Source organism: Saccostrea echinata, unplaced genomic scaffold (genome assembly GCF_033153115.1).
Source record: "Saccostrea echinata isolate AGI-Se365-2 ecotype Australia unplaced genomic scaffold, CSIRO_AGI_Sech_v1 ptg000048l, whole genome shotgun sequence".
Lineage (NCBI taxonomy): Eukaryota > Metazoa > Mollusca > Bivalvia > Ostreida > Ostreidae > Saccostrea > Saccostrea echinata.
The window spans coordinates 2,348,510-2,374,859 of NW_026889797.1; the positions used below are offsets into that span (position 1 = coordinate 2,348,510).

Consider the following 26,350-nt stretch of genomic DNA (forward strand, 5'->3'; position numbering starts at 1 on the left):
TAAGATCCGTTTACCATTAAATGTATGATGGACATCAAATGATCTTTAAACCAAGCAAGCAAATTATGTTAATTTAGAGTCATTTTAAGATATTCTGATGAATGCGCAATAGGATCACATACTCTTTCCTTTGGAGTATTTTTGAATATACATTAACTAATATTTCGTATCTAATTTCAAATAAAACTTGTTAAGGTTCTGTTTCTTTTTAATTTATGTGTCTGTTTATTCAATTGGTCACAGAATGTGATGATGGATTCTTTGGAAAGCAATGTAGTTTTTCTTGTGGACATTGCAAACAATCGAATGAATGTCATCCAATCAATGGAACTTGTATGCATGGATGTTCCGGGGGATATAAAGGACAGTTCTGCAATAAAAGTATATAAGAATTAACAATACATATTGCTACAAGAAATTGTCATCTAAATTCACATCATATCTTAAAAAAATTGGTGCATCTATAAAATAGCCAGCGTTAAAACATATCATATTCATCTTTAAGCTTGTGCAGACGGATATTATGGAGAAGATTGTGTCCACATGTGTAATTATACATGTAAAGGATGTAATAAAACAAACGGTGTTTGTGAAAATGGATGCCATGCGGGTTGGAAAGGGGAATACTGTCATAAAAGTAAGATCTTGGAATCTATTCACATTTTCTTTCTGTGGTCGTTTTGCATTAGTTTTTTATGTAATCATAGTTTGAATGATGTATAATAAGGCATTTTCTCTGACAAGGTAAACTAAAATGCTTAATTCCATTTTATGAATTTCAATCAATAATTACTAAAAAGAAAGATCAGATAGATTTGCACAAAATTCTACTTTTTCTTTTCTTTTTCCTATTCTCAAACAAAATGCACTTCAGTGGATAAACACGACTAATCCATTGTACAATCTCAGGGAAAGATACCTAATAAATAGATATGAAGGCAAAAACTAGCTTTTTGGTAATGTTATTTTCCAGAATGTGACGGGGGAATGTATGGGAATAATTGCAGCATGATTTGTGGAAATTGTTTAAACAAAGAGCAATGTCAGCCAATGAACGGGACATGTATAAATGGTTGCACAGAGGGATATAGAGGGGTGTTCTGCAATGAAAGTAAGACATGTAGAAAACTCTTATCTTCATTTTTCTCCTAAAGACTGTTATAATTCCGTTCGTGGCATGTCCCCAAATACGTAAATGAATCCCATTTGGTAACAAATATGAATGGTTTGCAGCCTGTCAGAGCGGAACATTTGGAAGAAACTGTCTGGATGTTTGTAACAGCACATGTTATGGATGTAACAGAACAAATGGTAAATGTAACAGTGGATGTCATCCAGGATGGAAGGGAGATTACTGTCACCAAGGTAAGCGAGTTTTATGTTACCATTAGGATGTTACTATTATTACATGTAAACCAATAAATCAAAGTTTACATTAGTTAGAATTGAGCTTTTATATTCTAAACTTAAGAACTATATTCCTTTTCACAAAAAATTGAAGTTTTTGTGTAAAATTTTAACTTAAAAATCTCTTACGACAAATCTTAAGTGTTTTTCACGAATGCATTCGTAGCAGATTGAACTTCAGATTTTACTTACGACAGACTTCATCCCTAGCAACGACTTCAATACACTGTATGTGGGTGAAAATAAAAATAAAACTTAGTTTTCAACATTTGTCAGCATAACAAGCATTATTGACTACAAATATCGAATACAATCGTTTGTGAAGGAAGGAAGTTTAAAATCTGACGTTTCAATAACAAATCTGACGTAAAAGTAGGTCATACGAAAATCTTAAGTGAAACTTACATCATAAATATTTTGTAATGTATTTCATTTAATTTTTCGACAATTATTGTGAAAAAAAAAATAAAGTATTATTGGAAGTTGCTTTAAACAGTTCAATGTAACATGTATTTTGGTTTTTGCGGTTATATTTTCACAATAAAATCGTGTTTAAAATACTTAAGAGTGGGTTGGGGCTCTCGTAAAGTTACGACACATTTTGCACTTACTACTTTCTTTTTTCTTTTTTTTTTCTTTTGTGAAAAAGATTTTTATCATAACCTTTCACTTAAGATAAAAATATGTGGTAAGAATTTTTGTGAAAATGTCCACTGATCTTTGCGTCGCCGGTTTAAATCATATTGAATCGCAATTTAAATCGTCTCGTTGAGAGTGATTTTCAATTTTCCAAATACGACTGCATAAACTGTTGTCCAATGTCTTAATTGTGAAGGATTTGTGAAGAGGAACTCGAGCACAAAGCTTGACACTGTAATGAAGAATATCAATCACCGAAGGCTTTTCCTCTTATAAACTTAAAAAAAAAAGACTTTGAAAAAAGTTTCTACTTTTATATTTTTTCTTCTTTTTTCATACCATATTTCAGAATGTGACAGCGGATTTTACGGAAATAATTGTAGCATGCTTTGTGGACACTGTATGGTCTTAGAACAATGCCACGCTATCAACGGGACATGTATAAATGGTTGTGAGGAAGGATATAAGGGGAACTTTTGTAATGAAAGTAAGTCATACTGGAATTTGAAATATTATTTCTTTTCCGTAATTTTGTTTATATCTTGGCATTTTCTCCAAATTGTATGAAAATTATCACTAGAGCGTTCGTATGGCTTACAGCCTGTAAAAACAGAACATTTGGAAGAAACTGTCTGGAGACCTGTAACAGTACATGTTATGGATGTAACGCAACAAATGGAATTTGTGAAAGTGGATGTTATCCAGGATGGACGGGTGATTACTGTCATGAAGGTATTTGTATAAATTGATTTATTTAAATATATCTGAGAGTCATAAGTGTGCTTATACAATCAGAACAGTGTATTGGCTGAAATGGTATTCTTGACATGTTACACACTAATCACACGATTAATCATGATTAAATCAACATGCCCTATGATTTTTTTTTTTTTTTTTTTTTTTTTTGCAATTCAAACAATGTGCATGAGCATATATTTCTTTTTTCACTTTATTTGACAATTAAGAATTTTAATAATTCCAGAATGTGAACATGGATTTTTTGGCGAACAATGTAACGCCTCTTGTGGACAGTGCAGAAAACCAGATGAATGTCATCCAATAAATGGATCGTGCTTAAATGGTTGTTCTGAAGGATTTGAAGGACGATTATGCAACGAAAGTAAATATGAAAGAAAATGAGAAAAATCATATAAAGTTAAAGTTGTATAATTTCGTCACCACGGTTTTAAAAGAAATTAATCGGAAAAAACATCATTCCATAAGACATAACATCCGAATAAGATAAGTTTCACTGTCTAACGCAGCTATGTTAAGGCTTCCCGAAGCTTTAAAATGCGCTCAAAACATAATATGTCATTGCGAGGTCTGTTTTGGTTTTAATTTATAAGTATTGAACTTTAGTACTTCCAATTTATATGAAGGGTTTCCTCGGCTATATATTAGCATATTTGTTATGATATCACATGACTTTTTTGATCACGTGACGGTCATTTATAATTTTTGAAGTGTTTCATATAAATCGCTTCGGCGCAGCTGATTAACACAATAATTATTAACATTTTGTTATATAAATAAACTCATCGTATCCTTGTGTATCCGAAATGTGTTTGGGAAAAGTCATAGTATTACTTGGGTACAAAATATTTCCTGAGAAATTCAACTAACCTACAAATTTGAGGGTATTTTCCACACAATATCGTAATCTATATTTAAACAAAGCCAACACACATTTTTCCCAAGCAAGATTCAGTTAGAGAAGAACCTCTTCTTACAGATTTCCACAAAAATTCTTAGATTAATCCTCATTAATCACCTGCGCCAGACTCTTTTATACACACAAAATAAATTCTACCTCCAACCACGGGTATAAAACAGAGTACATTTCAAAAGTATATTTTTCATAAGCATTTTGAACATGATGAATTTCAATCAAGGGTAGGTAAGCGGTGTATTTTTAAAATATTCGGACATATAAGACTTAAAAAACCTTTCACGACCCGTGAATTTTGCAATAGCTATCTAACATTTTACATGCAGTTTGAAATAAAGTGTAAAGTTCATGACACTCTCCCCGTCATAACACCTCAAGTTTGTAGTGACCTGACGTCATTTTCCATTATGACGTCATATTTTGGTAGTTAAGAGATGTGAAGGCACAGAGTACACTGTCATATTCTACGGGAAGCCTTAACCTACCTGCGTACGTCCAAAAGTTATAAATGTTAAAATTTAGCAAATAACCTAAAAATGTAATACATTTTTTCTCTCTATTCCCCTAGCATGTACTTATGGATTCTTTGGAGAAAATTGTGTCAACAGCTGTAATGATACATGTTTCGGCTGTAATAGGGAAACTGGTATATGTGATAATGGATGTTATCCTGGTTGGAGAGGAGAATTCTGTCATGAAGGTAAAAATAAAATAATAATAATAATAATAATAATAATAATAACTAGAAACTCATTACTAGTAATGAGAAGGTCTTCCGTTATACTACTTCCTGTTTGCATAAACATGTCTTTTCCAACGTCGGTATAAGCCTAAAACTGATGTAGAAACAAAATAACTTAAAAAAATTACTTTTTTCTTCATTTCCTGTCACGACCGGAAGTAATGACGACAGACGATTTTTACACGATGCAAATGAACTGATGACTGACTATAAGTCCTGAAAGTTTTAGACTTCAGTTTTTTACTCTTACCGAGCAATTGTGAGAACACATTCTAATTTTGGGGACAGGAAAACACACGACCGGAAGTGAATTGAATAAAAATCTCTGAATTTTCTCATGACATTTGTAGTATCTACAGCATATGCATAAAAAAAAACATTTCAAATACTTATCTTTAAGTGATATTTATGAGAAAGCTAAACATCGAAATAACGTAGTTTATCTCTTTAAACCGGAAGTTTACAGTTTTTGTTTCCGGTGGAATCTAACATATTTCAAAACACGAAAGAGATGCAACAAATTGATGCAAGTTTTAATTCTATAAAGAAAAGTTGAAATTTTCCATTTTTTGATCACTTCCTGTGACGACCGGAAGTGACGGCTGACGCGTCTAACCCTATGTGTTTTGCCTACTCCTCAAGGTCTATTACTCATTTAAGTTTGGTGTCTTAATCTCATGCTGTTTCCGAGATCTCGCTCAGATAACTTTTCATTTTGAGGACAGGAAAAACACGCGACCGGAAGTGAATTTTACTAAGATTTTTGACGTTACTCTAGACATTTGCAGTCTGAATAACATATCTAAAAATCTTTTCAAATACTTTATCTACAAAAGATATTTAAGGGAAAGTAAATTACTCAAATTATGTAGTTTTCCTCTTCTAACCGGAAGTTGTCGTTTTTGTTTCCGGTGGGACTGACATATTTCGAAACTACACATCAGATGCAATAATGTGATGCAAAAAAAAAAATCAAAAAAGAAAAGTTGAAATTTTCGATTTCTTTGATCACTTCCTGTGACGACCGGAAGTGACGGCTGACACGCTTAACCCAAATGGGCTCGCCTACTCCTCATGATCTATTACTCGTATAAGTTTGGTGTCTTAATCTCTAACCGTTTCTGAGATCTCACTCGGAAAAAATATTTTTGAAAAAAACGGAAATCGGACATATCTGACGACCGGAAGTGAATTTTGAAAAAATGAAAAAAACGCTTCGGGGTATTTTCATTCTCTATCAACCCTGAAAATTCCAGGAAAATCCGTCCAGTCTTCTCTTAGAAATCCTGCCGACAAAAAAAGGGGAAAATAATAATAATAATAATAATAATAATAATAATAATAATAATAATAAACAGTACAATCACTATAAGGTCTTCCGTCTGGAACGGAAGACCTTAATAATAACTAGAAACTCATTACTAGTAATGAGAAGGTCTTCCGTTATACTACTTCCTGTTTGCATAAACATGTCTTTTCCAACGTCGGTATGAGCCTAAAGCTTATGTAGAAACAAAATAACTTTAAAAAAATACTTTTTTCTTCATTTCCTATCACGACCGGAAGTAATGACGACAGACGATTTTTACACGATGCAAATGAACTGATGACTGACTATAATTCCTGAAAGTTTTAGACTTCAGTCTTTTACTCTTACCGAGCAATTGTGAGAACACATTCTAATTTTGGGGACAGAAAAACACACGACCGGAAGTGAATTGAATAAAAATCTCTGAATTTTCTCATGACATTTGTATTATCTACAGCATATGTATAAAAAAACATATCAAATACCTATCTGTAAGTGATATTTATGAGAAAGCTAAACATCGAAATAACGTAGTTTATCTCTTTAAACCGGAAGTTTACAGTTTTTGTTTTCGGTGGAATCTAACATATTTCAAAACACGAAAGAGATGCAACAAAGTGATGCAAGTTTTAATTTTATAAAGAAAAGTTGAAATTTTCGATTTTTTGATCACTTCCTGTGACGACCGGAAGTGACGGCTGACGCGTCTAACCCTATGTGTTTTGCCTACTCCTCAAGGTCTATTACTCTTTTAAGTTTGGTGTTTTAATCTCATGCCGTTTCCGAGATCTCGCTGAGATAACTTTTCATTTTGAGGACAGGAAAAACACGCGACCGGAAGTGAATTTTACTAAAATTTTTGACGTTACTCTAGACATCTGCAGTCTGAATAACATATCTAAAAATCTTTTCAAATACTTTTTCTATAAAAGACATTTAAGGGAAAGTAAATTACTCAAATTCTGTAGTTTTCCTCTTCTAACCGGAAGTTGTCGTTTTTGTTTCCGGTGGGACTGACATATTTCGAAACTACACATGAGATGCAATAATGTGTTGCCAAAATTAATTCAAAAAAGAAAAGTTAAAATTTTCGATTTCTTTCATCACTTCCTGTGACGACCGGAAGTGATGGCTGACACGCTTAACCCAAATGGGCTCGCCTACTCCTCATGATCTATTACTCGTATAAGTTTGGTGTTTTAATCTCTTACCGTTTCTGAGATCTCACTCGGAAAAAATAATTTTGAAAAAACGGAAATCGGAAATATCTGACGACCGGAAGTGAATTTTGAAAAAAATGAAAAAAAACGCCTCGGGGTATTTTCATTCTCTATCAACCTTGAAAATTTCAGGAAAATCCATCCAGACATCTCTGAGAAATCCTGCCGACAAAAAAAGGGGGGAAAAAAAAAAAAATAATAAACAGTACAATCGCTATATGGTCTTCCGTCTGGAACGGAAGACCTTAATAAACAGTACAATCACTATAAGGTCTTCCGTCTGGAACGGAAAACCTTAATAAAAAACATACTCACAAAATCTCCGACTGTATCATGTTTCTGTCTATGTTTCTTCTATACTACAATTTAGTGTTCGATGATTATTAGATATTTTTCCCCTTTTTTTCTCCATTTGTTTATTTATTGATTTAGGCATTCATTTATCTTTATTTTTTTAAGTTCCTAACGTGGCTTAAGAAGAAAACCAATGACTGATAAAATAAATCGACATTTCATGATAAAAGAACATTCAAGCTTTTGTATGATTATTTTTACCAGAACAGTTTTCCTCGACATTTTTTTAATGGAATTTTCTTAGAGAATAAATTAAGCTATTGCCCTGACTTCTCTGAAAAGACTATGAGGTATTCAGAAGACAAAAGTGGTATTGATTGTGAATTTTAATTGTTATAGAATGCAGAGGTGGATTATATGGAATTAACTGCAGCATGCCTTGTGGGAAATGCGTAAGCTCAGAGCAATGTTATCCAATTAACGGAACATGTATGAACGGTTGTGATGAAGGATATCAAGGGACTCTCTGCAATGAAAGTAAGACGTAAAAGACAGATTTACAGTTTCTTGATAAAATTGTTAGTATTTAAAAAATGTGTCAACAGATATAGAGTTAATGTTTGCTACAAAATGTTATACTTTCAGCATGCGAAATTGGAAGATTTGGGAGAAACTGTATGAAGATATGTAACAAAACATGTTATGGTTCTACATGTAACAGAACAAATGGTAAATGTGACAGCGGATGCCATCCAGGATGGAAGGGAGATTATTGTCATGAAGGTAAGCAATTTACCAAAAATAAATAAATAAATAAATAAAAATATTTAAAAAATCCTAGAGTTTATCGGTATTGCTGCATTGATTTTTATTCAGTTCACTTTGCCCAAAGGTTCTTCAGAATTATCAGATAATACAGATGCAGTTTGCCCAAAATCGCCAACTTTTGGAGAAAATGGGGCAACGGTACATTTAGAAGAAGCAGATTTAAATGTGAATGTAATGGGTAAAAAAAAAAAATCAAAATTAAAAGCTCTGATTACAAATTTAAAAATATAAGCATCCTTTAAAAGCTTATGTATGGAAAGAAAAATTCTTCGAACTGTTACTTCTTGGACCAAGGGTTATATGAAGATAAACATTTTTTTTTTTTTAAATATATCTTTCAACGTCATAAGGATATGATAAATGATATCATGATGTAAATATTTTTGGTAGTACTCTTTGGAATCATAGCCCATTACGTTAGAGTTTGACCATAATAAGGAATCAATAGTTTGAAAAGAAATATTGAGAACTGATCCAGCTAGTGCAAATAAAGATATAAATATGCGAGCATCGTCAGGTAAGGGAAATTCTATTTGGATCATCGGTTGCCCTTGGAGATAGGATGAAACCACAATCGTGGATAAATATTTTATATGGGATTGTGCAAAGCAAAAGTAAACATCTTTGTAATCTTTTAAGAAACAAAGTCATGTTTATCTTATCAATATGCGAGCAAACTTATATTGTAAATACATTTGTAAATTTGTTTAAATGATAAGGGCAGAAGTATGATGGAGGCAAAATAGAGAATTGATATTTTACTTTATGCCAAACACAGGGATATATTTTTACATTGCGTATGTACAGGTATATAGGGTAAAATCATTTGGGAACAGGAAGGGTAATCTTACTCGGTTAATAATTCATACCCAGGGTACATGTATGTAAATTCAAATTTAAATATATCATGACCTCCTGGAACTACATTTGTTCAACAATATGGGAGCATTCTTTTTCATGTGAAGAGGAGTAGGGGATTTATAAGTTTCTTGAACAGCAAGACAAAAATGACCAAGGTGTCCAAATGGATCATTTGATCATGGAATTTTGTCTGGTTAATAGCGAGTTTCAATATGCTCTTTGATAATATCTGTCATTTTTTTATCACTGAAGACTGTGATGATGGGTTCTTTGGCGAAAACTGTAACATGACTTGTGGATATTGCAAGGAGTCAGAAGATTGTAACCCAATAAATGGCTCGTGTTTATATGGATGTTCTAGGGGATATGAAGGAGAGTTTTGCAACAAAGGTATATCAAGCATAAAGTAATGGAATAAATGCATTTCAAAAAGATATTATTAAATTAACAAAGCAGAATAAGCTTATTCAAAAACTTTCTTATCCTTTAAGCATGCAGTCACGGATATTTCGGAGAAAATTGTGCCAGTACATGTAACGATACATGTAAGGGATGTAACCGAACGAATGGCATTTGTGAAAATGGATGTCACCCTGGTTGGAAGGGAACGTACTGCCATCAAGGTAAATATTCCACAATTTTTACAAAGTCACAATCTCAGAGTTTACTTTCCTCGGGTGCTTTCAAGAAAAAAATCGTTATTATAAAAAAAAAAAAAAAAAAAAAACACAAGTAAAATTTAAAGTCAATACATTTGCACTGCTGATAATATTCTTTTTAAATCTTAGTATGTAACAATGGATTTTATGGAGATAATTGCAGCAGGGTTTGTGGAATTTGCTTGAGGTCCGAGCAATGTCACCCAAATAATGGGACGTGTCAAAATGGTTGTGATGAGGGTTTTAGAGGGATATTGTGCAATGAAAGTAAGATATGCTGGAATAATTTAAATCCGTATTTTGAAACATTATAAGTATTTATTTCAGTTTTTCGCCTTTATTGCAAATACATGTGAAAATACCATTTAGTCAAATAATAAGATGTTTTACAGCATGCAGGATAGGAACATTTGGACGAAACTGTCTAGAAACCTGTAACAGTGCATGTAAAGGATGCAACAGAACAAATGGTATCTGTGACAATGGATGTCATCCTGGTTGGCAAGGAGAATTCTGCAATGAAGGTGAGGGCCTGTAAGCAAATCCCAATTATTTTTTTTTAAATAATTCTGCTACATGAAATTGCTGAAGCAGAAGAAGTTGTATGCAATCCACATCAATGTGTTTAATTCAAAGATAACGTACATTTCAATACAGTACTTCACAGTCATTATAGCGCAAACATATAGAATATTTACATTAATGTCATCACCTTTACGTTAGATATCATTGTGCATGCACATAATGAGGGTGACCAAGAAAATGATTTATGTTTATAACACAGCGCAGGAGATCCTGAAAAAAAATCTTATCAAAGCCCTATTTCATTCGGGGTTTGTGAAATAGTTTGATCGATATGAACAATCCATACATTAAGCAATATAAATATTTAAGAGGCTGATTGTCGAATGTTCCAAATCTTGTAAAGTCCAACATAAATATTAAATATTTGTACAAGTCTTGCATATATAAAAGGGAAAAAAACTTTAATTTGAAAGAAATTAACATGGGACAAGGAGATTTTTAAATCCTGTTATTTTCTTCGAAATCGGGTTCAACCTTTCATCTTCCATGCACTTTTTTTTTTCTATTTAAGGAGGGGTTCTTCTCATAAGAACACTTTTTTCTTATTTTAAAAATCAATGAAATTTTCAAGAATCAAGGAGACAATATCAGTAAGTAATGATGTTAGTTAGATTAAATTTGACCGTTTTATATTAGAGGCAAGGTCAGGTCAAGGTCAGTACCTTTTCCCTGGACATAAAGAATAAAAAATTACTGTTGCCAATCATGTGATGCCTACTTCTATTTCAATAAATTAAATGTTTTTCTTTTTGCATAAAGAGCTATTACCATATAGGGTCAATAAGATGATTTACCAAATTGACATAAATAATTTAACTAAAATGGATATTGGGTAATCCGAATTTTCTCTATTTTTCTTAAAATTTTAAGATATTTTAGTTGTTTTTATATGCTTCCTATATTTATTTTTTTTTTCTTATTATTTTCACATATGGTAAAGTTGTCACATAAAGATACAAAATGATTTAAAAACAAAAAAGTTTACTAAGAGAGAAAAAACACTTTTTACGGATTTTTGGCTCAAATCTGAACTTGGATTGGAAGCTTTTAAAAGCTAACATAATTGTAGTTTGTTTGGAAAATCATATTTATTTGATATATTTTAAAACTGTACTCCCTTATTATTAATTTAACTTACATTTAAAAATTTTCTCCAAGTCTTTGATTGTGTAAAAATCATAACTAAGTTCATTGTTCTATAATTATTTTGAGAGGCAGAAAAGAAGATATTTTCATACGCCGCCATTCCGCCAAAAATATAGTCCCTGCTAGATTTCAAACTCAGTTTACCATTTCTATTTTAAGTTGTACAATTGTGATGAGGAAAGAAAAATATGATCTTTTAAATTTCTTACATCTAAATATATAAAACATATAAGCAAATATACTTTGAATATTTCATCTAGTCAGAAACCAGACGAGAATCCCTCCTTAATATAAAGTCTATATAAAAAAATACTAAATGAATATACTGGTCAGAGCTTGCTCTTAGTATGACAACATTTAAAAGCAAGGCATGCCACTCACTGATAAATTGATGTTACAGGGATTTCAATATGATCGTTTGAAGTCAGAATTTGGTAATTTTTTGGGGCTTTATAATGATTTTCTAAGCAAATATTCGACTACGCTCTTTATTCTTGATCAATTCATTGGTGTCACGGCGGATGTAACCAGAAAACAGGGGATGTTTAATCCTCCTGGAAACTTGATCGCACCTGTGGAATATCCAGGGGTTCGGGTTATAAGCCCTCTTTTCATATTTGTATTGTTTATAGATTTTTTTAGATTGATCACCGTTCATTATTTTCACCTATTAAATTTACTTTAAAATTTCAAATGATTAATTTCCAGAATGTGATGATGGCTTCTTTGGAGAGCAATGTAGTATGACTTGCGGGCATTGCAAAGATTCTGAGGAATGTCTTCCTATAAATGGGACGTGTTTAAATGGTTGTTCCGAGGGATTTGAAGGACAGTTTTGCAATGGAAGTAAATAAATGAAATGATTTTTTTTTGCAAATGTATACATATATAAAATAACAATTTAAACAAATATGGTACACTACTAAAAAACGTAATTTCACTTGCAATCTTAAGAAAAAGGTGTATTTCATTTTTCTTTTCTAATTTTTGTCATGAAGCTTGCACTGAAGGATATTTTGGAGAAGATTGTGTTCAGGAGTGTAACAATACATGCAGAGGATGTAATGGAACAAACGGAGTTTGTGAGAATGGATGTTTTCCTGGTTGGAAAGGCAATTATTGTCATAAAGGTAAGAGTATTATAGGTTTTGCTCTAAGAATCGGTTCTTTAATTAAAGTGATGAACTATCTTTTTAACACTTTAACCCCCAGAGACGCATTTGCACGCATTTTCAGCATTACAGATATTTAACTGTCGGCGTTTTCTTAATATTCGGGTTACAACAAAACAATTGATATTTTCTGAAACTAGAGAAGAAACTTAACATTTTTTTTTTACTTAAAGTTTTTCTGTGCGATGTTGAGATATTATCATAAACTTGAATTGAATATTGCATATCATTGCAGGAAGTTGATTAAACTACGCATAAATGACTGATTTTGTGCTATCTTCTGTTGGCTTTATCTTAATTACAAACAAAATAAAATAAAAAATGAATGCCATAACCTGAAAGCTGGGAATTTTCCCTAGATTATTTTTTTCCGGACATTATAGGGTACATGAATCAGTTACAGAGATATATGTCGTTGGATATTGGAACTTTTTACGAGTAAAACAAACAAAATGCACTATGACGTCATTTTACGTTTTACATACACAATGAAATCCTTCATGAGCTCAGTGTAAAACAAACTGATTCTTTTGATATATGAAACAGATTCATTTTTGTCAAAAATGAATTATTTGCAAAGAAAAGTTAATGTACGACACGTTTTGAGCCATAAACATGTAATAAAAGGATTTTTCCATAGCTTTGAAAGATATATACATGTATTAATAGTCTTTGGCCCAACGCCCCGATTGCGTGCACCCATTGTATCAGAAATCCCTGTCAAATTTTGTGTCAGTCCTACATGTAGTAGGAATAAATAATCAAATAATTAAATATTATCCTTATCTCTTTTCTAATGTTCAGATTTATTATTAAAAGTGAAAATAAAATATATTTTTTTTTTCTAGTACTTGGTGTACTTTGAAAGGAAAAGACGAGTGCATTTTTATTAAAGCGACAGGATAGATAACGCAGTTAGCCTTTATTCTATGATTAAAAGATGAAAAAAAAACCTGTCACAATGAAAAAAAATATATATATATCAAAAGTACAATGTAGTACGTCGTAAACGTAGCGAAACAAACAGCCGATTTTTATCAGATTGCTATATTTATAGAAATAACTTCTTAATAAACACACTGGAAACTCGGGTTTCTTTGTTCGTGTTAAATTCATGTTTTAAGTCATCACAGAGCTAAGAACAAATCTATATCAAACTGGATAAAGTGGAAAACTTGGGATAAACTAACAAATTCTCCCTCATTACCTAATCCTTTACAGATTAGCCGGGATTACAAGTATGTGTATTGAGGAAGCTGAAAAGTTGAATCCACTGCTACAGCAAAAATAAAACGGGGCAAGTATGTAAAATATTTGCCAGAACATCTCGCAAAAATAGCAAAATGCGCTATTGGATGAATATAAAAACCACCATTTAACTATTTTTTAAAAGCTGTGGAAAAATGTTAATGAAAGTACAATCAAAAGTATTCGGAAACTATGCCTAAGCTCTATAATATTGGTAAACCTTTTTTTTTCACTATAGAAATGAACGGAAAATATTTTTAAAACACCCCCTTTCCTTTCTTCTGCGTATGAATTATTATTTAACAAATGTATACCAAAGCTCTTGTTGTTTCACGGGGGGGGGGGGAGGGGGGGTTATGTTTAAAGATAAATTTACATGAGTTAAACGTATGGAACAAATGAAGGATTATTTATCCATGTCCATGAGTATTTTAAAATCTGAGTACTATTTTAAAATTTGGTGATGTTTTAAAGCATGATTTCGATAGATATATCTTTAGACCCCTTATAAAAGAATTGAGTTAAGAACAATTAACAATTTCACACTGGTGTTAATACTGTTATATTGTAATTTTTGAATTTACCGGGTGGTAGTTAACAACAAGAGGCCCATGGGCCACATCGCTCACCTGAGCTCATCGGCTAGGAAGAAGTAGAAATCAGCTCAGTATTGAACGGGGAAAGGGGGGCAAACTTTAATTTAAATTACCTCAGGATGCTTCCATATCAATATTACTAATCATGGCTTTGCTGTTCTTAAACAGAAGAATTTGAAAGATTTTTTTCCTAAGTTTTCCACCCTCACGGAAAATATTCTTTAGAGCTCTCGCTCCGTGATTGGAAGGTAAGGGGTTCGAGCTTCGGCCGCAACTGACCTAAGTCGATGAAAAATAGGTAGCGACTGTACCTTCGCCAAGCGCTCAGCACTTTGAAGTGAAAGTTGCGGGTCATTCAGATGAGACCTTAATAACTGAGGCCCTGTGTTACGGCAGGCGTAGGCACGATGAAGATCCCTCACTGCTCAATGGCCCTCGGCACTCAGCCGAGGAAAGGTCTAAATTTGAAGCCCTTCACCGGTATATGGTGACGTCTCTTATGAGTGAAAAATTCTTGAACGGGACGTAAAACAAAATACATTCAATCAATCCTATGTTTTCCTATGCAAAACTCTGATTTCTCTTTGTGCTCCCACACTACCCACCATAAATTTAACAAATTTGAATCAACACTTCCTGAGGATGTTTCTACAATAATATGACTAATCATGGCTTTGCTGTTATTGAGCAAAAGATTTTTTCAAGATGATTCCTATATTTTTTTTCTTATGCAAAACCTAACTGACCCCCTGTTGTGCCCCCATGATTTGAACAAATTTGATTCTACAATACATAAGGTTACTTCTGTATAAATATGACTAATAATGGCTAAATTGTTCTTGAGAAGATTTTAAAGATATTTCCAATGTAAAAGCATTTCACAATAGAAAAGGATTTATCAAGAGATAGTTTCAAAAATTTAATTAACTAAGCAGTAATTAATTAACAAAAATTGTATTGAAATCTATGGGACAGGCGATTTCTTTTTAAAAATAAATATTCAAATAATATGAATATTTATAAATACTGTGGTGGAAAGATGCATTAAAACATCAGAAATAGAACGACAATTGAAAACGTTTTTTTTTTTTTTTACCTGATAAGTTTTTTTTATAATAGATTTTTTTCCATTGATTAAAAACAGAGGGAGATAACCCTTACCAAAAGTCAAGGTCAAAAATTAGACACATTTCACCCTTACATGTAATAGTAATAAATGGATATTATGTCAAAATCTAGTGAATATTAAACACCTACACCTCTGTTGTGTATTCAATTTCATTGAATCTGTTGCTATTAGGGATGGAATACCTTAACTTCTTTATTGCTGATTCAGCATCAAACTTCTTCTGCTAGCTTCTGAATGCCTGACTTTCTCAAAGCTTTGCCTTATATACCCTTTGGTTAGGCTAGTCCATTCCAAGGCTTGTCAGGTCATTCCATTATTTGAGGTCTTCATTGCGTTTTACTCGAATATGCCCCTTAACCATTACACCTATATATTCCTATGTAAGACTTCGACCCCCTCTTGTGGCCCTGCCCTACCCCCAGGGGTCATGATATAAAAACTTGAATCTACAGTATGTAATGAAGCTTTCACATAAGTTTCATTTTTCCTTGTCCAGTGGTTCTTGAGAAGAAGATTTTTAAATGATGCCACCAGATTTTCATAAATTCTTAATTATCTCCCTTTGAAAGACGACGTGGTACTTCCTGTGAACATACTTAAATTCCCTTCACCCAAGGATGCTTTGTAGCAAGTTTGGTTGAAATTGGTCCGATGGTTCTTGAGAAGAGGTCGAAAATGTGAAAAGTTTACGGGCTACAGACGACAGACGGACGCCGGACACTCTTTGATCAGAAAAGCTCACTTGATGATTGATAGATTGATTGTATGTTGTTTTACGTCCCATTCGAGAATTTTTCACTCATATAGAGACGTCGCCATATACCGGAGAAGAGCTTCAAATTTTGACTCAGGGCCATTGAGCAGTGAGGGATCTTTATCGTGGCAACGCCTACCTTGACACGGGGCCTCGGTTTTTAAGGGCTAATCCGAAGGACCCGCAACTTTCCCTTCAAAGTTCCGAGTGCCCGGCGAAGGAAGAGTTGCTACCCATTTTTTTTATCGACTTAGTTCAGTCAGGGCCGAGATATCACGGAGCGAACGCTCTACCGACTGAGCTACCGTGAACGGTAAATGCACACTTAGGTTAGCTAAAAATTACAATATAACAAGTTGTCATAGTGTAATTTGTTGTATTTACTTCCACCCGGTAAATTCAAAAATTTCAATATGACAATACATTTATAACATAATTCAATCACTAGTGAACTCTTGTTTGCAATAAAAAAAAGAGAGTCAATTTTATTGAATTAAGGCGTGTAAAATTAAGTTGGAATCGAGAGTTAGTGTGCGTAGTTCTTTACCATACTGTCCCCATGGCTGTCTTTTAAAACTTAATGATGAACTAGTGATATTGTATGTTTGAGTACATATCAGGGTGTTGTGAATTCTCAAATGCAGGTCGCTGGAACCAGGCAAGTAATTTTATTCAATGATAAAACTCTACTGAAGTAAATGGGGGCCCATTTGATATAAAAAACGACTGGGCATTGTTTCTTCTGAAACAAGTGGGTTTTCCAAAAAGAAGAGAAAAACGGTATTTAAGGTTAAATATTTTCTCGCATGATTCCAAGGACCTCAAAGCAACATTTAACAAACGAATAAGAGACAAAGTTCAGCAAAATCTCTCCTCCTCTCACTTCGACGAACGTTTTATAGATGTCCATTTTTGTAACGTTGATATTTGTAATTTTAATGTATACCATGACGTTGAATATAGTATACCCATGTTTGTTAGAAAGTTCCCTTCTCAAAATTGCTATTTTTGTAACCATGGCAACACTCTTGAAAAAAAAAAAAAAAAAAAAAAAAAAAAAAAAAAAAAAAAACTAAAATAAAGAATTCTGTATCTTACTGTACTTTACATGTGTACCAAATTTTATTGAAGTCAGGCAAAAACTGTAGGAGGGAAAGCGATTTGGAAATTACTGAATATAGTATACCCGTGTCTATTAGGAAGCCCCATTCTCAAAATTACTATTTTTGTTACAATGGCAACACTGTTCATTGAAATAAAAATACTAGAATAAATAGTTTTGTGTTTTAGTATACTCTACACGTGTACCACATTTTATTGAAGTCAGGCAAAAACTGTAGGAGGGAAAGCGATTTGAAAATTGCTTATAATTACGACAATCAGAAAGCTATAAAGCCAAAGTCTTAAGGATGACAGACATTGTGTGGTAGTTAAAGGGTTAAGACATTTTTGATATTTTCAATACATATTTAGTATTTAGAGGATGAAACTTTCTCATTCATTTATCTAAGAGGTGACTGAAAGATTGCTGATATGAGACGGATTGGAAGAGTTTTGCCATTCAGTCACCTTTCGAAACCTTAAGGTGATCATTTAGTTGACTGAAAGTTGCAGTTTCATCATCTGATTACCGAAAAAAAAATATCGATATCGTTTCATACATTCCTTGCAGACAAAAAAGGAACATAATAACCAGAATACAAATTGAACACTTTGAAATGAATCGTTTTGTTGTATTTCTTTTGTTGGTTTTTTTTTTCAGCATGCAGCGGCGGATTCTACGGCAGTAACTGTAGCATAACTTGCGGACACTGTGTAAACTTGGAACAATGCCAAGCTATTAACGGGACATGCATGAACGGTTGTGATGAAGGATATGAAGGGACATTTTGCAACAAAAGTAAACAGTCAGCAATGTAAAATATATATATTAAAAAAACAGTCATTTTTTGTTTCCGATTTTTTTTTTTCATATTGTAAGTTCAAGAGATATATTTAGTTATTAATATTGACGTACTTGACAGCCTGCGAAATCGGAACATTTGGGCAAAACTGTCTGGAGAAGTGTAACACTGCATGTTTTGGATGTAACACAACAAATGGTAAATGTGAAACTGGGTGTCATCCAGGATGGAAAGGAGACTACTGCCATGAAGGTACGCAATGTAATAGCTATTATTTCACACATGTTGTATTTCATCATCCATGATACAGCTCACTTCTTTCTAATATGCATGCAGTTTAGATGTTTTAACAGAAAAAAAATACTATAACTCAAATAGAATTAAATTTTTGCTCAAAAGCTTACTACAATCATATAAAATACACATATCAAACTGGACAATTTTCAAAGCTAACACTTCTTCACCCTCAACTTTGAGTCATATTAATTGATTTCAATTTACTGCTAAATATGTGAATAAATTGTTGCAAATTCTTACTTAAATGATCATTTTAATACCACTATGTAGACTCATAATTTAAATTTGGTTTAAGATATCTATGTTTTCTTCTTTCCTTTATAAAACAGATTGATATCTAATCTTCCAAGCCTTAAGTGAATACGACTAAACCTTTTACAGACCCCCTCCATTTAAGGAAAATATATTGTTCCATTATTATGGACTTTATTGTGTTATAATATTCGTCAAATACCAACAAATTCTATTAATTTTTCAGAATGTGATTATGGATTTTTTGGGGACAATTGCGACCAGGATTGTGGATTTTGCAAACAATTAAAGGAATGTCACCCAATAAATGGAACGTGTTTGAGTGGTTGTTCTGTGGGATATGAAGGGGACTTTTGCAATAAAAGTATTTGATTTACATTTTAAACGCGTACTTACATATACATAATTGTTGTATAAATTGTATTGAAATATTAAAAGAAAGCGTTGTAATCACAGGCTAATTACTGTTCTTTTTCTCTTACCATACAGCATGCGTAGATGGATTCTTTGGAGAAAACTGTGTAAAAACATGTAACAACACATGTAAAGGATGTAACAGAACAAACGGTATTTGTGCGAATGGTTGTCATGCTGGCTGGATAGGAGATTTCTGTCATGAAGGTTAAGCAATTAAGTATTTTCACAAAAAAACATGTTTATTTAGATATCAACCTTTACTTATTTCAACATCTTTTAGAGCAATTGCCTTCAACTAATTTAACCATCATTTATAATGTAAAATTAAAATATTTCTATTTATTCAGGGTTTCAAAGAATAAGATAAAACCAAAAACTCGCTTCCCTTCCCGAGTTATAGGAATCATTTGCCATATCAAAATCTTTTAATAACTATAGAATCAAGGGCCAACAAACAATTAAATTGCATGGCAAACGAGACGACCTCAGCATTTGCTTCTTCAACTTTTCTTATTTATGTTGCAATATCTCGCCTTCACCTGCATATGGTGTGTATACCTCCCAAATTGTTCGATACTCAAGAGAATGCTCCTAGTACAATCAGTTTTAAAACCGAGACAGGCCACTGACAGATAAGTTAATGTTGTATGGATTTTATCAACTTCGTTTAAATCAGTGTTCCGTAAATTCTAAAGTCATAAGGATGACCTTGTCAGCAAGTACTACCTTAGGTGGTATGAGTCGGATTTTCTCTAATTTGTTTTATACCAAATATTGGATCTTTGACTTTATCCAGAATTTGAATTCTGAATATTTCGTTTACCTCATTAATTTAGGGCTGACGGTGGGTGGTTCCAGTCAACAGGGGGTTCTAACTCCTCCAAGTCATCTGATTCCCTTCTGAATTTCTTGGGGTCCGTCTTTTCTGTTGTTTTGAATATTTTTTTTAATTGATCACAGTCTGCTGACTTCGCCTTTTTATACCTATATTCCATTTTTTTCAACATTTCTATCTGGCCATTTCCTAAAGTATTTAATAACATAAATATGTGTGTCTAGATTGCCTTTATTAAATTTCCAATGAAACGTTTTAAAACTTATAATTCAAAATGTGTAGTTGCGTTTTATGACAATTGCATGCAAAAATATATGCTGTAAAAATAGTAAAATCACATTTTTATTCTTATTTTGATTTTGTTTTTTATTTGTAACGAACATTTGGGAAACATACGTATTTTGTTAATCCGTGCTCTTGTCACTGTTTAAAAAAGGTGGAAAAATAAGAATAACAATGAATAAATTGAAATCCATGGAAATTGATTTAAAAAAAAAAATGAAAATGTGGCTTATACTTGCTCTTTCAGATTTTCATTCCTTAAATTGCTAAAATGGTCTCTGCCATAATGAAATTAAATTAAATTAATCTATTAGAAATACATGTTGTATTTTGTGTGAAACGGTAATATAAACTACAGAATGTGAGAATGGGTTCTTTGGTGAGAACTGTAGCATGACTTGTGGATATTGCAAGCAATCAGAAGAATGTAACCCAATAAATGGGACGTGTTTGAATGGATGTGCTAGGGGATATGAAGGACAACTCTGCAACACAAGTAATCAAAAATAAATCACAGAACAGAAGGTTTATTTACGATTTATATTATAAAATAATAAATTTGAAACTGATAATCTCGCTTAACTGACATTTTCATGAAAATATAAACAATAATTATGATCTCAAAAATTATCTCGTTGTAAGCAGAACATCTGTATATGTGAGTTTGCAGAGGCCACTACATTTACCCTTTTACTAAACTGTATTTGAAATGGATATATATATATATTCTTAAGCATGCAAAGATGGATACTTTGGAGAAAACTGTGCATACAAGTGTAATGAGACATGCCAAGAATGTAACAGAATAAATGGTTCCTGTGGAAATATATGTCATCCTGGTTGGAAAGGAGAATTCTGTCATGAGGGTAAACATTTTTTTTTTTCTTAAAATCGTTTGCTTAAAAGTGGTTACTTACAAAGTAAAAAGTGTTAACTTAGAAACTTGATTTATTTATTATACTGATTCTGTTTTATTTTACTTTGGCCAAAGTTACAAGTCCCGTAGTATTGGAGGTGAAAAAAAATATAATGTCGAAAAATAATGGCAAAGCCACTATTATTGCATAACTTTGTAAATAATACCTTAGTGTGTGAAATGAATTGGTATGGAGCTGGCTGTAGTAAGATCTGTGGTAAATGTGTGGACAGCGAGCCTTGTCATCACGTCAGTGGTACCTGTGCTGATGGTTGTGAATCAGGATATCAGGGAAATAAGTGTGATAAAGGTAAAAAAAGGCAATTATATTGTTAAGACTCGCTATGCTGCTGCACAGTTCCATGGTATATTTCTGAGAAGCATGTCTTAAAAAAAAATATCCTTGTTTTGAAATAGTCAACGTGTGAATTCTATTTCTTGTAGTTTGTGAATTTGGATTTTATGGACCTGACTGTAAAAGCGCATGTAGTACGTTTTGTAAAGTATCACGTGACTGCCATCACGTGACTGGTGCCTGTAATTCGGGCTGTAAGGCTGGAGTGAAGGGGGATGAATGTATAATGGGTAAGTGTATAATATTTATATATACGCCTAATTTATAGAGTGACTTCTAACATACAAACATATTTGATAACAAAATATATATTTTTCTTACAGTCCAAGACGATAAAAATGTCTCCCAAATAAAATTTTATGGTATTTTGAGCGCTTTTTGTGTCACTCTCCTTGTTATTGGCATTTATATGCTTTTCAAAATTATAAAGAGGTAAGAAATCACGTTCATTTATCTTTAAAATAATAACTTCTCTAAGATTTAAAGTGCATTATTTTTATCATAAACTTAGAAAAAAAAAAAACAAATACAAAAACGTGTTTTTTTCCCCTGCAGAATGAGACATTCAAGAACAATGATTGACACGCCTTATTTTGTCGACGACTCTTCCATTCCTCAAAACGACGATGTGTCTTTGATCAAAAATGACGATCATCCAATAGAATTGAATCACGAAAATCAGGATAATTTGAAATTAGAATCATCTCTTAACTACGACACAAAGCTTTAAAAGAAATTACCTAAATGAGAAATTATTCGTCAAAGATTAATTATCTGATTTTAATTATAATGCCTTATCAATCGTCTAGCAAAAGTAAACATCACGGGGAAATCGGGGATATGCAGTTTTGTTTCCTATTTTCTTTCTTCCAATTTTCGTTGTTGATAATACTTTATAAATCTATATTAGTTAAGGTTTTATGATTAGATTTAACAGATATTACATAACCAAGTAAACATTTAAAGCATTTATGTTTTTTTTTCTTGTAATTAAAATCTTTCAACTAATGGAAGGCAAATTAAACGTTATATACATATATTAAAAACAGTCGCCCGCGTGGCGCACTGATTAGAGCGTCTGCTCTAGAGTCGCGGAGTAAGGAGTTGATCCTTACGTTGCGGGTTCGAATCCCACTGTGGGACGTGGAGACCGGTCCTTCGGATGAGACCGTATAAACCGAGCTCCCGTGTCGCAGTAGGTGCTGGCACGAAAAAGATCCCTCACTGCTCAATGGCCGTAAATGCCGAGTATAGGACAAAATTTGCAGGTCTCCACCGGCAAGTGGTTGCCTTTCCATATGAGTGAAAAATTCTCGAAATGGACGTTAAAACAACATACAAAAAACATATATTAAAAACAACAAAATAGTATATATGTTTCTGTTCTTTTCGAGACCTATTTAATATATATATATATATATATATATATATATATATATATATATATATATATATATATATATATATATATATATATATATATATATATATATATATATATTAAACGATACACGTTCGTAGAAGAACAGAAAAAAAAAATTATTATACTATACATTCAATCTTCGGGCAGCATTTCTTTCTAAATTAAATTTGGTATTAATAATGATATTTGGTAAAACTAGAGCAGAGCTTGTTGCAAAGCAACGAGTAGGTTCTCCATTATAGCTGTGGACAGGAAGTAAAGGAGTGTACAGTGGTGACCCTGAACTTGTCAAAATAATTTTGCATCAAGCCATGACACGCTCTGGTTATTAGCAAACCCTATCTAGTGTTACAGACTTGACAAATTCACACATGGTCTTTCAGATCATACATCAGTTAAAAATCTAATCCTTAGTGACCTTGAACTTGAATCAAGGCCACGACACACTAAGCATAATATCAGCAATACCGTTTTTTGTATTTCCGACCAGACAAGTTTACAATTTTTTTTTTTTTTTTTTTTTTTTTTTTTTTTAAAAAAAACATATATCGAATTAAAATATCATCTAAAGTTGTTTTTTCCATGTACAAGGTTCAACTAACTGATTTAACGGTTCAATGTAAATGTTTATGTTCAATAAGGACGCTGAAAAATGGCGGCATCTTTAGGTTTCTGTACAGGCCTTAAAACTGTAAATCCTATTGAACAAAGGAGTACAAGGTGCCAAACGATACGCAATCACATTATGTTCCTTAAGGCAGGCCATACTCTCTGCGTTACAACAAGATAAAGAAAAATTTCATTCAGTATATAATTTTCTATACCGATTTCACACGAAAATAGGGAAAAAAATAATATTCATATTAGTTATATTTTTCGATGAACACAAAAATGTTTTAGAATTTTAATTCCTATCTCAATACACATTTTGAAAAAAAAGTGTGTGTTGGTTGTGGGGGGTGAGGGGTTGAGGGTAGGTCTTTCTCTAACATTTCAGTATATCTTTGTTGGAATTTGCCTATGTAGGACTGTATAACAGAAAGCGGAGAGAGGCAAGTAGCATCCAAATCAAATCTCACATATTAAAATTACAGCAAAAGACTATTCTCAGAAAAAGTCTAGGTAACCCCTCCACCCCTCCTCCTCGTACTACAGATCTACAGAAAAAAATGCTGACCCCTATCCAGAGTCCTAAGTACATGTTTGAGGAAAGAGTGACAAGAAAGAGGACTAATATCGATTTCTTTTTTTAAAAATTCGTCTATAAGTCGAGTCAAAATATCTATTCCTCAATATTTTTTTATCTTTGAGTTCATCCCTGTGAGTGTGTGATTAATGTTATTTTCTGTACTGAACCTAAAAATATTTGGGTTTATGTGCTAGCTTTTAAGCCCGCAGCGAAGATTGTATACTAGTTTAAATACGACAAATTCAAATAATAATTTGAAGTTATATCTAATTCAATATTAATTTTGTGTTGTTTTTTTATGTTGATCTCATCAGTATATACGCAATTTGATTTTTTCAAACAGTATTATTTTCCAACGAACTGATTATCTTAAAAGTTTAAAGTCCTATCTCAATACTTTCTATTTTCGACATGAAAGAGTTATAGGTCTAAGTGCGCTCTTTTGTGAAAAAGTCGGAAAATGTACAAATCTTGCAGGGTTTCTGAGGCACTCAGCGTGTTAAACAATATGGTGAATGTTGATGAAAAAACGCCTAACAAACATACAAATGAGACGCTGTATTGTTCCTGAATTTACATGCATCAGAAATAGAAAGGACGGCGATATCAATTTATATCTACATGTGTATTTACAGGAAGTTATTGATAAGTGTTGACGGTCCATCTCCAAATATGTGTGTTGCTAAAACGCAAAAGGGAAAACGGAACTGAACGGAAAATATGATACAGTTAAAAGCCCTTGAAAATACATAAATTGTATCCAAAAACAGGAAGCCCAAGGGCCTTAACGGTCACCTGAGTATAATACAACAATTTAGAAGTTAAATACACTGATAGATGAAGCTTTGTTGCCCTAAAGCAAGAGAAGTTGGAAGATCAGGATCAACAAAATAATTAGTGTAGTATTCAGAATCAACTCATAAATTAAGTTCTAATCTGTCCCCCACTTAACACTATCACCATGCAGACTATTAACAAAGTATTATGCTTCTGTACTATTTTTAAACCCATATTAAGACCTCTAGCATTGACCTTTCTCATGGTCTTTGAAGAACTTTTAATAATATAAGTTATTTTTGTCTCATTTTTATTTATCTATTACTTACAGGTCTACCTGATTATTAAAACTAAGAGAGTACTTTTTGAATTATACGAAAAACATTCTTGCATAATTATCTTATTCTATTAACCTTTCAAATACATTATTTACAGTGATTAATTATCAAAGGTGAATGGAAAAGGGGAATAACTTCTCTCAGAAGAATACAAATTAATAGAGCCCTGCCCAGGACCAGAATGCTTAGACAAATGGTCCAGATGTTCAAAAATCTGGTAGAAATACGGTTACTTTTACTCAGTTTGCTTCCGATATGCCCAGAAGCAGAGAAGAATTTCACAGGGACAATGCATTTTCACTACAGATTCAACAAAGCCTTACCCTAACACCAGAACCCAAGACCAAGGGTCAAGAAATTTACAAATTTCGGAGAGTTACCCTCATCATCATAACTATTGACTTCAAAGAATTAACACTTTTCCACTATATTATCAAAAGCCCCCCATCCCTCGTTATGCTGGAACCCCTGACCCTACGACCACAAGATTTAAAAATTCTGTTCGAAGCTCCCATTTTCATCATAGCTAAGCAATTTATTTATCAGCTCAACACTAAGGAGCAGACAGGATTAATTAATGATTAATTAATAGAATAAATGCTTTTTCACTATATAATCAATAGAGCCCCCCCCCCTCCTCAAGAACCCCCAAAACTGAGGCCATATATTTAAAAATTTCGGAAGAGGCATCCTTGCATCTCATAATCATGCACTTAGTTTGTTGAAATAATCTCCAGTAGCAGAGAAGAAGATTTTCAAAGAATTAATGCATTTTCACTATATAATCAATAGAGCCCCGCCCTAACACCAGAAACTCTGACCCTGGGGCCATGAAATTCACAATTTTTGAAAAGGCATCCTTATGCATCATAACCATGCACTTGGTTTGTTTAAATAATCTCCAGTAGCAGAGAAGAAGATTTTCAAAGAAATAATGCATTTTCACTATATAATCAATAGAGCCCCGCCTTTACACCAGAACCCCTGACCCTGGGGCCATGAATTTCACAATTTTGGAAGAGGCTCTCTTGCTCATCATAAATATGTACTTAGTTACTTTATTTAATACCCAGGTGCAGAGAAGAAGATTTTCAAAGAAATAAT

General features: G+C 32.7%; 1 protein-coding gene across 1 annotated transcript; it reads left to right on the forward strand.

The window, feature by feature from the left end:
* Nucleotides 1-595: 595 nt before the first annotated feature.
* On the forward strand, nucleotides 596-22,459 carry LOC133203163 (multiple epidermal growth factor-like domains protein 10). Its single transcript, XM_061339006.1, has 15 exons — nucleotides 596-637; nucleotides 974-989; nucleotides 1,234-1,365; nucleotides 2,396-2,533; nucleotides 2,647-2,778; nucleotides 3,029-3,166; nucleotides 4,287-4,418; nucleotides 9,761-9,898; nucleotides 10,024-10,155; nucleotides 12,071-12,208; nucleotides 20,983-21,114; nucleotides 21,337-21,474; nucleotides 21,609-21,749; nucleotides 21,843-21,951; nucleotides 22,075-22,459. Exons 1-15 carry the CDS (start codon nucleotides 596-598, stop codon nucleotides 22,247-22,249), a joined length of 1,833 nt encoding a protein of 610 aa, XP_061194990.1. The 3' UTR covers nucleotides 22,250-22,459.
* The last annotated feature ends 3,891 nt before the right edge of the window (nucleotides 22,460-26,350 follow it).